Source organism: Oreochromis niloticus, linkage group LG7 (assembly GCF_001858045.2).
Source record: "Oreochromis niloticus isolate F11D_XX linkage group LG7, O_niloticus_UMD_NMBU, whole genome shotgun sequence".
NCBI lineage: Eukaryota > Metazoa > Chordata > Actinopteri > Cichliformes > Cichlidae > Oreochromis > Oreochromis niloticus.
Window position 1 is genome coordinate 27,953,167 of NC_031972.2, and position 15,601 is coordinate 27,968,767.

At 38.7% G+C, this 15,601-nt stretch overlaps 1 protein-coding gene across 3 annotated transcripts in view; it reads left to right on the forward strand.

The window, feature by feature from the left end:
• The window catches only part of cntfr (ciliary neurotrophic factor receptor), a 203,487-nt gene that overhangs the window by 155,983 nt on the left and 31,903 nt on the right, over positions 1–15,601 (forward strand). For all 3 annotated transcript variants that reach the window (XM_019361247.2, XM_003440112.5, XM_019361248.1), the window contains 2 exons: positions 9,690–9,807; positions 10,441–10,607. In XM_019361247.2, coding sequence (XP_019216792.1) covers positions 9,690–9,807; positions 10,441–10,607 — 285 coding nt within the window. The remainder of the gene's footprint in view (positions 1–9,689; positions 9,808–10,440; positions 10,608–15,601) is intronic.

Genomic DNA, 15,601 nt, shown 5'->3' on the forward strand with positions numbered 1-15,601 from the left:
CTGTATTGCTTTAATTTATCCTTCCTCCCTGCTGGTTCGTGCCTCCAGAACTGGAAAGTTTTGGATATTTTATCTCAAGGATAAAGCAACTGAATTTTATGATTATGATCTAGAGTCATTGGCAAAGGACGTGTTAGAATACTCCACATTGTCATTTCCTTTCTATGCTTTGACAAGTAATATATCACACTTGTGATGCACAGTGACCAGTTCTAAGCTGAAGTGGATTTAATAACTGTTACGGGGAAAGGTCACATCGAATTTTGACATCTGCACAGAATCCAGGATGAAATATATCCCTTTAGACAGCTTGTGCAATTCAGACTTATTATGCATTGCCTATGTTATTATAATTGGTAGCATTTTGTTTCTTCACATTAGCTTTGTGCATGTTTTTTGTCATGGGCAACATTTTCAAAATTTCTTTCAAAAAGGTCATTTAATTAGTTTTCCAGAAGCAGAATTGATGAAAAATTCAGTATAATCATATTGTCATAATATGGTTACCACTGAATGATCTCAACCAATGCCTTTTGGCAAATGTGATACATTTTTATCTACCACAACCTTCAGATCCATGTTGAATCCACCTGAATGATCCAGTGCGCAACATTTCAAATCTTTCTTTATTCCTTGTTTTCTTTTATCAATGCATGCTGTCTTTACCTCAGCAAAATAACATGTTACGGGCACCCTTTCACATTTACTAACTGACTCATACAGTACTGAGAAAACACAGACAGTATTCGTTTCTTTTTTGAAGTTTTGCAGGCACTTATACTCTTGCTGACATTGCCAAGAGCTGAAATCTTCCAGCTTGGCTGACAGGGAGCCTGGGTTAGATCGGCTTGTGCACAGCTGGTGTTAGGAGGACCTGATTGAAACCATGTAGCTTAAAGTCTCTGAGCAAACATTCCATTAGAATAGCATTACAGTATTAGTATGAATCACTGTTATTCTGCAGTAGCCCCAAGATGTGGCTGCGTAAAATGCTCTATCTTTTGTTAGTTCTATGGGTGTATACGGTGTGTGCGTTCGAGCCTCCTACTTTTGCTTTAAGGTATTCGCAGTTCGTGCAGCTGCCTGTTTGACCTTTCTCAACTAGTTTATGTGTGTATCTAAAGGTTTCTCACTGTGCAGAATGAGTCTTTGTGCCTCCATAGTAACGTGACACCTTTCATAACTCTATAAAGAGAACGTGGTTTATGTAAAAAGACAGCACAGTGTGCTCCTGCACAAAGCTCCTGGCTGAATTAACAATGATGGCCCCGAGCTTTACAGGCCAGACACTTTTGATTTCTCTTCGTCTCCCTGCCTGTCTCGCTGTGTATCTGTCTGTCTGTCTAGCTTTGAATCTGACAGCTAAATTTAAAGGGAGTCAGCTGTTTCGATTCAGACATCAGCGATTCGGGTGTTACCTGCCTCTCTCATGGCTCGCTCTGGGAGTGATGGCAGTTAGCTGTTTGCGCGTTTGGCAGACTGACACCTCTGATTGGTCAATCCCGGGTTGTCACTCATTACACCATCATGGACACATCAGCTAAGAGGCAATTGTCGCTGCAGTGACAGGACCTCGGGCTATTATTGCTGTAGTGACACAGAGCTTTACCTCTTAGCGAGTCTAGAGACATCTCAACTCAAGTGCTTTACAGCACTCAAATTTTAGCTTTGCACAGTAAAAGGCTACCTGCAAGTAAGACCCTACAGTGAAACCATCTGAGTGGTCGATAAGACTAGAAAAGTGCTATATAAATGCGGTCCATTTATGTACTGCTTACTGGAGACAGGATTTTGCACTGATGGAATAGCAATTTCTAGCTTCATTTCTAGCATGATGTCATCTTTTCTCTTTCAGCGTCCAACCATCCATGTAGCGTTCTCTTACTTTGCTCCTTACTTTGAGTTCAGCTATTCAAACGGCTGCTGACAATATTATTTAATTTGTATGAACAAAAAAACCCAAACTACATAGCAGGTTCATAATTTATATTAAAGTATAGAAAAGAGCTACAAAGAAAGGAATTACACTGATCAAATAGCGTACAAACATGGGCAGAGCCGCAGAAAATAAGAAATATCCCTTCCATTTCCCACTTGAAACAGAAAAATTATGACCATTGCAATGCCTAAATTTGTGTCACCCTGTCATGTGTACAATTTGACATGCTGCTGGGCTCAGTCCCCTGCTAGGCAAATTGTTTGTTGTGCTGCGGCTGCCCTGGCAAAAACAATCTATAAGCAGATCTGCTCTGAGGCATTCAGTCACTAGAATAAAAGGCTGAAGTTTTTCTTGGTTAAGTGTGAGGGAAAATAAATGCACACATATTTATTTTATTTTTTTTACTGCTTTTATTTTGTTTCATTTGTCCTTGCAGTGCCAGACCTTTGCTGTGGAAGTTGTGCACAAGCTGGAAAAGAATTGGAAAAAAATAAAAGTTTAAAAAAGGTCCAGGCATGTGAGACTACAGCTTGAAAAGTTGAATTCCAAGTTTTACTAAGAAGATTACTTTTAAATGAACAAATCACTCATGAATGGCACCGTGCTGTTTCCCCCAACTTTCCTGGCAATCTCCACTGCACTTTCAAAATAAATAATAATGAAATATGGCCAGAATGAAGTAGCATGAAAGGAATCCACAGCCTCTCATAAGCTTCTGTATTTAAGGCTGCTGGTTTGTGCAGAGTTCTGAGGAAAGTCAAGAACACTCAGTGGACCAAGTCATGTACAAGTTAAAAAAAAAAAAAAATCACATATTGTGGATGTAAGTGAATGCATTTGTGCGCTGTTACTTATTATTACTTATTGTTTTTGTTGGCAGGTGTGAAACCTGACCTGTCATCACCAACCTTGGTCATAAGACATTTTCTTCTTGTAGATACAATAGATAGTGAGATGTTGTTTACAGGCGTGAATCTTCTTGTTATTCCTGAGCTTTGAGCAAGATTTGTGATGTCAGTTGGTTAAGTACATGTGCGTGTGCTTTAGTGGGGGTGAGAGACTGGCTGCAGGGTAATTTAAGTGTCCAGGTATAATGGTTGTCTTCCTGTGTCTGACCTTGAGAGCTACAGAGGTCAGTGCAACCCTTTCACCACCTCCATGCCTTTTTTTTCTGTCCTATTTAAAAGATAACGCTAGGTTACTACAGCTTATATATCGTGGTTAGATAGCTGTTTCAGTTGTTTTATAATAACTTTGTTATCAGAGCTTATTAGTGATGGATAAGTATGACAGAATCTTATTATAAAGAGCCAAAATACATTATTTAAAATAATAACCTGTTTGCATCACCTAGTTTCTCTGCCTTCCCCTCTCTCTCTCTCTCCTCGTCCCTTATCAACTCCTGATGCTCTCATAAGGTATCCGTCCTCTTTTCATTCATTCATCCCTCACACACGGCTGTTTCCAATTGGCTCACAGACATTCCTGGAATGCCAAGGCATCATTGTGTTGTGCAATGTGTGTGTCTATGTGCGCGCTCGCACACCCGCTGCCCCTCTATTCACTCGCTCATGTTAAGAAACAGCTCTAAACCAGGAGACTGCTGAGCGAGAGAGAGTGGTTGGTAGGATGAGAACAAAGATGGATACAGGAGGAAAGTAGAAAAGAAGCAAGAAACAGAGAAGAGAGCTGAGTGTGCACTGCTGAAAGTTGTTGATGCAATACCATAAATGATAGAAACGTGGTTCCACGTTCCACTGTGGTGGGGTGGATCGATCTCTGATTCCTCCAGTCTGCAAGCCAAAGTGTGGGCACAGATAAAAACAAAAGCATGAATGCGTGTGTAATTGGGTGAATGGGACTTGTAGTAAGAAAGCACTTTGAGCCCTTATACAGTATAAGTGACAATCCATTTACCATTTACTTTTAAAACATCAACCGAGTGGAGGTTATAAACAGTCAGCGTCAGCAGTAGCAAGCAAACCTTCGGCAATCACGCTGCAGTTTCCTCAGAAATATTTCAAATCTAGAAGATGCCCAGTAAAGGCACACAAAAATGTGTACATATAGTCTTTTAAAAAAGTTGGAGGTGCTTTTTAAAAATGCGCTTATCATAACTTCAGACACAAACTTTTAGTGGTACACAGAAGCGCACGACACGCAAGTGCAATATGAACGATATTTTTAGTACTCCTGCACTATTGTGATTATGTATATATAAAATTGCATATTCTCATTACGGACACACACATGGCACACAAACGTATGCACACTCGTGTGTCCGCGTACACTTTATCATAGCTTTGGAGTGGCAGTTAAAAATATTACACCACAATTACATTACCGTTAGCCAAGACAGCTGGTCTGGACAAAAAGGCACCACAGCGTCTATGACTTTGTTCTACAGTTTTATTTACATTCCTTTTCCTCCCATGACACATGACTAAGCTAATCTAAAATGCAGTGAGCCTGGCATTGGCAGGCTGACTCAAGCAGAGACCAAAGCCATCTGCCTAAACAAGTTATGCCATTCAGACCGGTACAGACTCCAAGAGAATACAATTCTTTCCAACAGGATTTCTAAAAATGTAATTTTTACACTAAAAGAGAATTTAGACAGTTGGAGGGATAGGTAGTCGAATAGTTGGATTTGTTTGCTATTGTAACAACACTGGTTTGTAGTTTGTCAAATTGATTCCAGGAAAGCAAAAATGGAATCAGGGAAGCTTGATAAAGTTGCAATTTTGTGTTTTTGTCAGGTGTATAAACCACCATGTTTATTGCAAAGCGAATGGATGGAGAAATTGGAGTAAGGGAAGAAAATGCATTCATTTTTGTTGTCGTAGTCAGAGAATTCACTCCAAACACATACACACACTGCACAAAATGAAATGAATTGGGATGCATATGAACACAAACACAAAGCAACAGGGAGGCTACCAACACAACCAAATAGCATTTACTACAGTGTCTGCAGCCTAGCAACCAGGCAACTGGATGTCATTGTCCCTCATCACATTTCTGTGTTTGTGTGAGTGCTCCTGTGACAAAGATCCTCTTTTGCAAGTTCTTGAATTTTTGTGTGACAGGTTTAGAATAGTGGCAGAGAAGAAGAGAGAATATGGGGAGAGAGAAAGAGCTGCAGTGGTTTTTGGCTGCTTATCAATGAAATGAACAAGCTGCTGCCCCCCAACCCCCCAACAAAAATTGATCAAATTCCTGACTGACACCATCTCACTGTAACTTTAACTGGGTAATTCAGTTCAATCGAAATAGAAGCTCTATACTCTTTTATGGGTTTAGTACTTTGGTTCACAGTTTTTAAGTACTTTTTTTCAGTTAACATTATTAATAACTCATGAAGTTACCTTTCAAGAACAAATCTGTATGCATTTCTGCAACCTATTTCCATTAAAAAGTAACCCTTCTACTCGAGTATGCACACATGTGGTTTGTGGTTCGTGAGGCTAACAAAAAGCACCTTCAGAATCACGTTTGATTTAGCAATTCAAACCAGATGATGAAAGCGCACTAATTCAAATACCATTTATTCATGAGCGGTGTCCTGTGTGCCATTGGCTCAGGTGATATGTCACAGAGTGGTTCACACACACACGCACACACACACACAAATGACCGCCTGCACAATGTAATTTTAATTTCAATTATTGTTTTATTTGCTTTAATATTTATGCTGCCTTTGTTCTACAGGTGTGTGATCTCTTGTTCTTTTAACTCTACTTTTATGAGATTCATTGAAAGCTTTTGATGTTGTAATATTATTGGAGAAACTGTGCAGCAGTTCTTTGTCAATGCACATGCATGTGTGTTGTTTGTGCTTTTTGTTGTTGTTTTTGTTTTGTTTTAAGGGCACATTAGTATAATATGATGAAAGAATGCTGTCTTGTGTCATATCCTCTACGTTTCCCTTTATCTTTTGAGCTATTTCCTCTTTACTTCCACTCATGCCAATCCATTTGTTCCCTCTTTCATCCTTCCTCCTCATGTCCTCCTTTCTCCACTTTTCTATTATAGACCCCTGACCTCAGTTTTTCATTACATTTTAACAGTCTTTGAGAAATCACAAGTATTAATTATTAGCTTAACAACCTACATGTCAATGAAATAGAAATTAAAATTAGAGCCCTTTTTGGGGCAGTTTATATATAAAATGTGTATAAATGTAAGAAAGAGATGGGAGAAATTCCCTTAAGCCTGTTGATATGTTGATGTTGATAGACTGCACAACTTCCTTGTTTTTAAACTGAGTTGTCATAGTATCTTAGTAAGGCTAAGGGTGGGATAGGGGCATATCTTTATGTTCCGTGAGTCGACCAATATATTGCTTTTTCAAAAATCACCAAATATCAATAATAGTATCAGTCCCAAAAATTCTATATTGGCTGGGCTCTATTTGAAATCAAATGGACTTTGAGTTAGTTATATTGGACAGAGGTTAATCACTGTATCCACATTAGTCCCGTTTTGTTTGTGTTCATTGTTATAACTGTGTTATAACATCTGTCTCCTCACACACATAAACCGTGGATTTGAAAAATGTTTAGTATCAATGGGTTCAGACACATGGACACCATTGTGGTAAAGTGGTTAGCACTGTCACCTTACAGCAAGAAGGTCCTGGGTTTGAATCCATCGGGTCCATAGTGTGTGTGTCAGCCGTGGAACAGACTGGAAACCTGTCCAGAGTGTACCCCACTTCTCACCCTATGATAGCTGGATTTGCTCCCAGCGATCGTGGATGGGTAGATGGTTGAGATAACTTTTCTGCCTCCTGATAAGCCATACATCAGCCCCCTTTGAAGAACCCTGCAGTAGAAACTGCCCTTTCAAGGTGTTTCAGTGGTAGTTTGACTGACACTACTCACATCTGGGAAAATGAACTAAATTAAAGGCGCAAACACTCCAGAGTTCAAACAAACCACTACAAACACGGCTGGCATGAGCACACACACCTATGCTCATCTTCTTTACACCTGATGTCTCTCGCCAATCCACACAATTTTTGTCTTTCAGCTTTCCTCTTGCTGCTTCTCTTTTCTCTAACAGACTAATCTTAAGCTACTCTGTTTGAGATTTTCCAACTTCGTAAAAAGCCCTTTTGACTGATTATGGATGATTCCAGGAGAATGACAGCAGCCTCAGTTCTGTGTGTGCGTGTGTGTGTGTGTGTGTGTATGTAAGTGTGTGTATGCGGGTCTGTACTGACAATAGTGTGTGGTGATATGTCTGTGTTTAACATTGTCTTTTCACGACTTTGACTGAAACTCTCAGATGAGAAGCCAATTGATTGAGATGGCCCCAATTAGTCTCCACGATTAATAGAGTGTGATTGGATGTCGTCCATAGCACCTCATCATTAGACGGTATTGACAGTCTAATTAGTTGCCTTGGTGACCGTTTAAACACAGTTGATTGTGTGTGACAGTGAAATGACCCCACCGCAGCCAGTCATGCATACCTCTTGCTTGTGTGTGTGTGTGAGTATGCATGTTTGACCGAATACACCTTTAGGGAGGTGTTCCAAGACATTTACAAGGATGTTGCAGGAAAAAAAAGAGATCAAGATGCTGCTAGATTATGCTTAATATTATTATTGTTGTTATTATAGCCACCAAGTCATAATAAGTGTGCATCCAGAGAGAGAAAGTGCTGAGATAGGAAGAAAAAATATTTTTGGTTTTGAAACTGTGGCCGCAGATTAATTACATCCACTCAGTAATTATAAGTGGCGACAGGAACATTAAGAAACAGTGGATAAATCACACAAACAAAAGTGGTACTCACGTCTGATAGAGTAAGTCACTTTGCATCTTTTTTTTCAGACCCAGGGAACGTTTGCCGCTGATGAGATATTTGGCATTTCCATTTATTTAATCAAAAATGTAACCATTATTATAAATCACTTCAAAGAGTGATCTCAATTTAAATAGGCTATCTAGCACTGTGCAAAAGTTTTAGACATTTTAGATTTTTTGACTTTTTGCTGTAGGAATACTTGTGATTGATCCCAAATTCACTCTGTAGCATGATGCAATTAACCCAGACGCACAGCCAGAGTCCTAAATAACTATTTTCAGCAAAGACGAGAACAGTCAATCCTGAGATGATGTCAGTTCCACAGAGTTTAAGTGTATCTCGGAGAATAAGGGCTGCTTTGAAGTCAGGCCAGTCATACTGGAAATTTAGATGTAGATTTTATTTAATAACAATAAGGACTGGATAATTCACTTTAAATAAACTATGGTTTCAGTAACTCTACGTAGTGTTGAAAATATACATTTAATTACATTGAATTAAAGTAAAATAATCATTAAAATAAAATAGAATGTGTTTTGTTTCTAAATTGGACTATAACATAGTGTTTATTACCACTGTACTGACATTTTAAATTAGAGTTACACCATCCCAGCATAAATCATCCCAATAACTATTTTCCCAAAGTAATTTCAGTGACCTCTTTCTAAATCTTATCAAGGTGCTGCTGTTTGAAATATTCAGTTTCTTCTCACATTGGTCAAAACATTGATCTGAGTAATTAGTGTCTTTTTTTCTGACCACACCCAGGAAGGCATGGACTTAAACTGTGTACATTACTGAAGAAGGGAACAGTTTGAATATGGATTTCAGACAATCTATTATGTCACTGACTATAGACTATACACACACACACACACACACACACACACACCACAGTAATCTGAATAACATGTGTGATAACATGAAATTACAAGCCATAATTTAGATCAACATCAGCTAACTGAAAGCAAAAGAAGGATGATTAGGTAAAAGGAAAAGACAAACTTCACAAGGGGGAAATAATGAAACTTGCCAAGATTGGTTTTAGCGGCGGAGCTGTGTCCATGCGCTATATTAGCTATAACAAAGGTAAAATGTTGAAAAGTTGTGGGGAGAGAGAGGGAGTGGCAGACGAGTACATGGTTGGCTAACCGTGAAAAAGAACCCTAATCTCAGAGGAGGTTAGAGCTGGTGTAACATCACGTTTTCTTGCCAAACTCTTTTATTGTCCTTGTGCTCTACGACTTCAATATCCTCTGTGTCTCCACACAGAATAAGCACCAGCACCCCAACACCAATCCCCCAAACACTGCAACCCTTTCTCCTTTGTTTTTTCATCATTTCCCTTACTCTATAAACATGATTCAGACAAATAAAAAACCAAATCACCACAAGTTATTTACTTCCTTCTTTTCTTTATTTTAATTGCTTTTTTTGATTCTCTCAGCCACAACAGCAAACAGCACTGATATATTGAAATAAATTCTGTGTTAAACCTGACCTAAAAAAATGACTGAAGATATGAAAACATCACATTTAATTTTGCCTGAGATTAACTTTATAGAAAAGTCATACTCTAAAATTTCCGTGATTTTAATTACACTTCATAAAATTTTAATTAGTCTTATTAAGTATTTAAATATAGTACGCAACAACAACAAAATTAATTAAATTTTCAAAAAACTTGGCAGAAACATGTCTTAATTTTAACTGAATAGCAGCTTTTTCAATTAAACATTTGATGGAAACTGAATTATGCAGTAAGTTAATGTGTAAGGCACTGTTGCCTTGCCTTTGAATATTGCAATGTGCATTAATCTGATTGTGATCCCTCCTCTTGGTATGCCTCTTTTCATGTCTGCCTCAGCTGTATACATGTAGATATTAATTAACCGTCTTCCCCTCCCTTCTCTTCTCATTATTCTTTCTATAGTTCCCCCTCTGGAGCCTACTATCACCTGTAGGTCCAACACCTACCCTCAAGGTTTTTACTGCAGCTGGCACCAGCAGCATTCAACGTACATCAACACTACATTTGATGTGGAAGTACAGTAAGTGCATTTTATGTGTATATAGATGTTTCAGGATGAAACCTGTGGATTTCTGAAGATTATTTTCTGGGGTTTTTTGTCATTATAATAATAAAACAGTAGGAGCGATATAATCATTTTGGTTCATATCTTAGTCCAACATGGCAAACAAACAAGTCTCGGTTGTCTAGATGAGTTTTAGCATTTTAGAAGTGGGTCTCTGTCAAGTTCTCTTTGAGACTCCCAGAGTCCCACAGCCAACTCCATGGCAGGTGCTTTCATTGAAGGTGTAACACTAATATTATTCTCTTTGAATAAAGATGAGGAATGGGCCGTAACTAAAGAGACTGATACAAAGATTAACAGGAAGCCCATGTCTTTAGTGTTCAGATAGGTTTTAAAGTGCAGTAGCATGCAACCAGTGTACTGCTGAGTTATGCCTAATTCAACATTTTATATCCTCAAAATCTAAACAGCCTTTGTGTTAAGTATCTGTGTTGCCCAAAAATGAGTACTGCATCATTCAGTCTTTAGTCTACAACGGTTTTACCAGGAATTAAAACTCACCACATTAGTCTGTAAGAATTGCCTTTAAGCAGAAAAGCTGCAACAGCTGTCCCTTTTTTTCCTGTTCTCTCACCTTTTTCTCTTCAGACATAACCAGCGTTCACTCGAGGTGAAGAAAGATTTGTTCCACAAGAACCGCTGCCATGTACGCTTCCCGGAGGTTTTCTCCAGCTTCCCCTACAAAGTTAATGTAACAGCCATCAATGCTTTGGGGAAAGCTTCTGCCACTAAAACTTTTGAAGAGTCCAGTATAGGTAAGACATGTATTGTGTCACGATTTTTACTCTGCGTTATGCTTTGTGGTTTCTGTTACATTCTCTTTTCCTGTTCCTTCACTCCGTTGCGTATTATTAAAGCACTCGTGAAGTCGCGTGTGTTGACCAAATGTGGCTCGAAATGAATTACAGGCTTTTTGCTGCACAGAAAGGAAACAGTTGTGCTTTCTTATTAAGTTTTGCTCACAATTAGAGGGTTCCATTAAGCCCTGAATTCAAAGAGTTTAAATGAAACCCACACTGACATTTTGAAAATCTTACAAGTATTTGCTCCTAAACCGTTCCGCTCGCAACAAATTACCACTTTTTCATTAAAATCGTTATCCGCACATAGTTCAGGGACAAATGTAAAATGTTTTTCCCACAAAGATTGACGGGTATTTGGCAAAGGAAAAACAGAACTAAAATGCCGAGTGTCAAGGCATCTCTCTGTGTGTGCCAACCACCGAGCAATGTTAATGCATTTGTTTGCCCACAGATGACTGATTTCATTCATTTCTGGTTCCCTTTGGAGATTTGTTGCACACACAGCAATGCTTGGTGCCAGGAAGACATAGAAAATTGAAAATGCAATGGCCAAATAAATGTCACCCAGCTGATAGCAGAAGTGTACAGTTTTGGTTTTTTTGTTGTTGTTTTTTTAACCCGCAGCATAGTCCATTAGCGAGAAACCCACTGACTGTGCATCCGTGCCATTACCAAAAGCAGCAGATAATAAACAATCGACCTCTGAACCTTTTCTGCAGCAAACAGTATTTAATTGAGGTTTGGACAGGATGTGATGGTCACAAATCAATGGTCTGGTTTCCCACTTTCCCTCAGCCAAAACACCAGCTGCCATATCAGCACATTTCTAATCTAAAAACAACAACAACAAAAAATCTGCCATAAATGTCCTTCAAGGTTGATTCTTTTTAACTTTCAATTAAAATCTTCATTGTGTGGCGAGTAGTTTCAAAATTAAGTTTGAATTGTGAAGTTTTTCTTCGGTTAGTCTACCAAAGGCCACATAATAACAGCAATACTCTTGAAATTCACAAGCAACTCTGACTGGAAAGCAGTGAAGAGGAGAAATTCATTTTAAAGAAGGAATGAGGAGTACTTTGATAGATAAGGGAACTGCTGCCAGCAGTCCTCAGCTCTATTGCATTGCTTAGGGTGATATGGGTGTGCATGGTGCATAAACACACACAGACACCAATGGGGCTGTGAGCGATTGTGCGGAGTGTCGGTTGAGAGGGTTAGGTATTGAAAATGAGAGACAGAGAGAGAGAGGAAAGAAAGAAAGTCTGTGTGTGTGTGTTGTCCGTGTGCGAGTGTGTGTGTGTGTGGCTGTGTGTGTGTACACATAAGTAACCAAATGAGGTAGTGACATGCTCTGCCAAGCCCCGGACACAGGACTCATGAAAATGCTAATGGTAGCCGGATTAGTGCTTTGGCTGAGGAAATATCCCTCAACTATTGGTAATAGCAAAATACCCCACTGCAAAATACCATTTAATTCTTCCTTCTCTTCATTTCCTGTAAAGCCATCGTGTAACTTTGCTCTTCTTTCCCGCCTCCATTTCCTCCTGTTTTAATCCCTTCCCTGTGTTATCTCTCCCTCTCTTTTGCTATTATCAAATGATCATTTTATTTCACTTATTTTTCTGCATTTTTCATCCATGCTTTTGGTTGTTTTGTTTTTTTTAAGCCTTAAAACAAACGTAGTTGCTTACAGCTACATAGGTGTTATAGTGTTTTACATAGTCTGGTCTGAATAAAGTAAAGTTTGCTTCTTTTGAACTGTAGATCTACACGCAATCACTCGCTTTTCCTCCTGGATAACTGATACAGCTGTCATTGATCCCAAAAAGAGGCGGTGGCTACAGAAACTTTCTGTCACTGACTCTAGAAAACAAGCCCAAACCTTTGCAAAGTTGCAAAGTTTGCAAAGTTGCTAGTTGAAAGGCCAAAACTTCTAACAAAGTATGTTTTGAAACTTAGCCCTCCTGTCTCTCCTCACCTCATCTGTTCTTCGTTCCTGCATTGTTAAAAGTCTTTCTTATGCCATTCTACGATGTAAGTCACATTCATTTTCAGGGACAACGAGGCAGATCGTAAATAAATAAAACAATTTCATGCTTCCTGGTTCACTTCTGAATTCTGAGCGGGAGTAAGACGGTTCTCAACTGTCCTTGTTCATCCGAGCAAAGCTGGGGCGGAATTAGATGAGATGAGATGTGTGTGCTTGCGTGTGTGTCCCTACATGTGCGTGCTGTGGGTGAAGTTACAAAGAGAACCCTCAAGGAAGCTCCACACTCATCAAATGATAACTTAAAGCTTTCTAGTGCCAAGATGATCAAACGCTAACTGATCTTGCCGAGCTTTAAAGGCTTCTACAGTTAAAGTATTTTCACTTACAACAAAGAGCTTTTTTTTTTTTTGCTGGCAGTTCTGACAGCAGCCCACCTGAGCACCCGCTGTCATTCAGCTTTACTACATTACTCATCCAATGAGATGAAAGACAATATGTTGTAACCTAATTCCACCAGGTCAGAGTAGCTGCAGTAACTGAAATCATCTGAAATTATTTGTTACCTGTGTCATTCTTTGAATTGTTTCTTAGAAGAGAGGTCTTCATTCAGGTGTATTAACTTGGGATAGTTTGTGGGGGCTACAATAGTTAGCCAGAAGTAACCAGTCAAAGTATATTTGAATCATTAAATGTAAACAGACTAAACAGCAAACAGTGTTCTCCAAAACACCAAATGAGTATCCAGAACTGAGATTTTCAGATATTTTCACCAAGAAGTGAGCTAATTAAACAGAAATTAACAGGAACAATACCACAGACAAGTGCAAATGCAGTCACTTAATGGAGTATTTAGATTTGTCAGATGCACATCTTTAATGTGACTCTGCTGTTTCACCATATGCTAAAGGTGCTTTTTCGGCTTGAGATCTGGTGACTTATTTTGAAGTTCAATAAATCAGTTTGAGATGATTTGAGATTTGAAACATGGCGTGTTATCCAGCTGAAAGCACCTATCAGGTATACTGCAGTCATGAGAGGATGGTTATCAACAATATTCAGCAAAATAATCCTCACACTATTACACCTGGAGGCAGCATGGATACCTGTTTTCATGTTTATACCAAATTATGAGCCTACCATCAGGATTCAGCAACAGAGATCGAGTCTCATCAGACTGGGATTTTTTCTTTTTTTTCCAATCTTCTGTTGTCCAGTTTTGTAGACTCAGGTTCCTGTTCTTAGCTAACAGGAGTGGCATCCCCTTCAGGGTTTGACACATTGTGCGTTCAGAGATACCCTTCTGTTTCCTTGGTTGTAACAAGTGGTTATTTCATTTACTGTTTCCTTCGAAGCAGTCTGTCTGTTTCCCTCAGACCTCTGACATCAACAAGACATTTTTGCCCAGAGAACTGTTGGACACTGGATATTTTCTGGTTTTTGGACCATTGTCTGTAAACCCTACAGATGGTTGTGTGGGAAAATCCCAGTAGATCAGCAGTTTCTGAAATACTGGCCCATCTGGTACCAACAACCATGCCATGTTCAAAATTATTCTTTACCTCAAAGCTGCGAAGAAGAAGCCTCTTTGTAAAATTCCTCTTGGAAGAAAAAAAAAATGATACCAGCTATAGTAATAAGATCTTGCATTGTATAACTTAAAAACCAACACAAAATGAAACTTCAAAGTTTGTGTAGCTTAAACAAATTAAAACCACAGTCGTGCAAAGCTTAGTCCTTAAATTCAGCCAGCAGAATTGCTTGTGCTTTGGCTTTTGACTCCCTTTCTCGCGTGCAATCAGTAAATTTAACAAATTAAAAAACAGGCTACTTTCAGAAACGAGATTTTGATTTGGGACTTCATTACAAAAACTCTCAACTGTCATTACACCTCAGACAAGATTCAATGATCAATGTGCAAGATAACACTGCAGATCGATTTTCCCATTTGTGCAAGTGCACTGCTAGACGATGTCATCCAGCACATCAGTGAATTGATGTCCAGATTTTGTTCTTTCTGAAAAGCCTATTTATTTGAAGAAAAAAAAACAGGCTACACCATTAGGTGAAGGGAACAGACACATGGCAGTAGTGTTAGAAACACTAAATCAGAGCATTTCAGAGAAAAGGAAAAATACATGCATGTATAAATAAATGCACAGCACTCTTTTGCAGAATTTACCCTTTTTATGCTTAAACAGACCACATGTTGAAGCTATATATCAGATACATTTTCCACAATTTTTTAAAGAAAAAAATTAGTTTCTCACTCGCCTGTGAAAGATTAGATTTTTATGTTACAGTACATCAACAAAGGGGAAAATAAGGGACTGCAGTTACTGTGCAATATGAGACTGAGGATAGAGGGCCAGTAATGTGGACACAAATATGAAAGAACAAAGCTAAGGCTGGAATGACAGGAGCTTTCAGGCCAGGCAAGAACATATCAAACAACGGGATGTCAAAAAAATTGAAACCCTGTGATCACATTTTTTGTCTTTCTTTTTGTTTATGTTTCTATAGCTTGCTAAATTACATGGTTCATTTTATCTTCAAACTAATTCTGGGCATATAGCTGACAATATTTTTTTCCTGGTATTAGCATTGCACAAATCTAAATCTGCATTTGCATCGGTCAGTAATGTCCAAACACTTATTGTCTCGGTAGATTTCACACCCTTCTTTTAAGTGTAAATCCTTTCTTTCTTTTATCTCTCATATAAAAAAAGCACTCCTTTGTCACGCCCCAGTTGCTATCGCAGAGGTCATCAAGTGAAGGATGTGTTCATTACTCATGCAACACAAAGCTAATAGTATATGTTTCAGGTCAGATGGATACTTTAAAAACCTAAGGGACGCCCCACCCAGACATATTTCTCGCTGTTTTGTTCTGTGCTTGCACATGTTTTTCCTCTGTTAGGTGCTGTTGAACAAAGAAAATTTATTCTCTCTGGTCTCC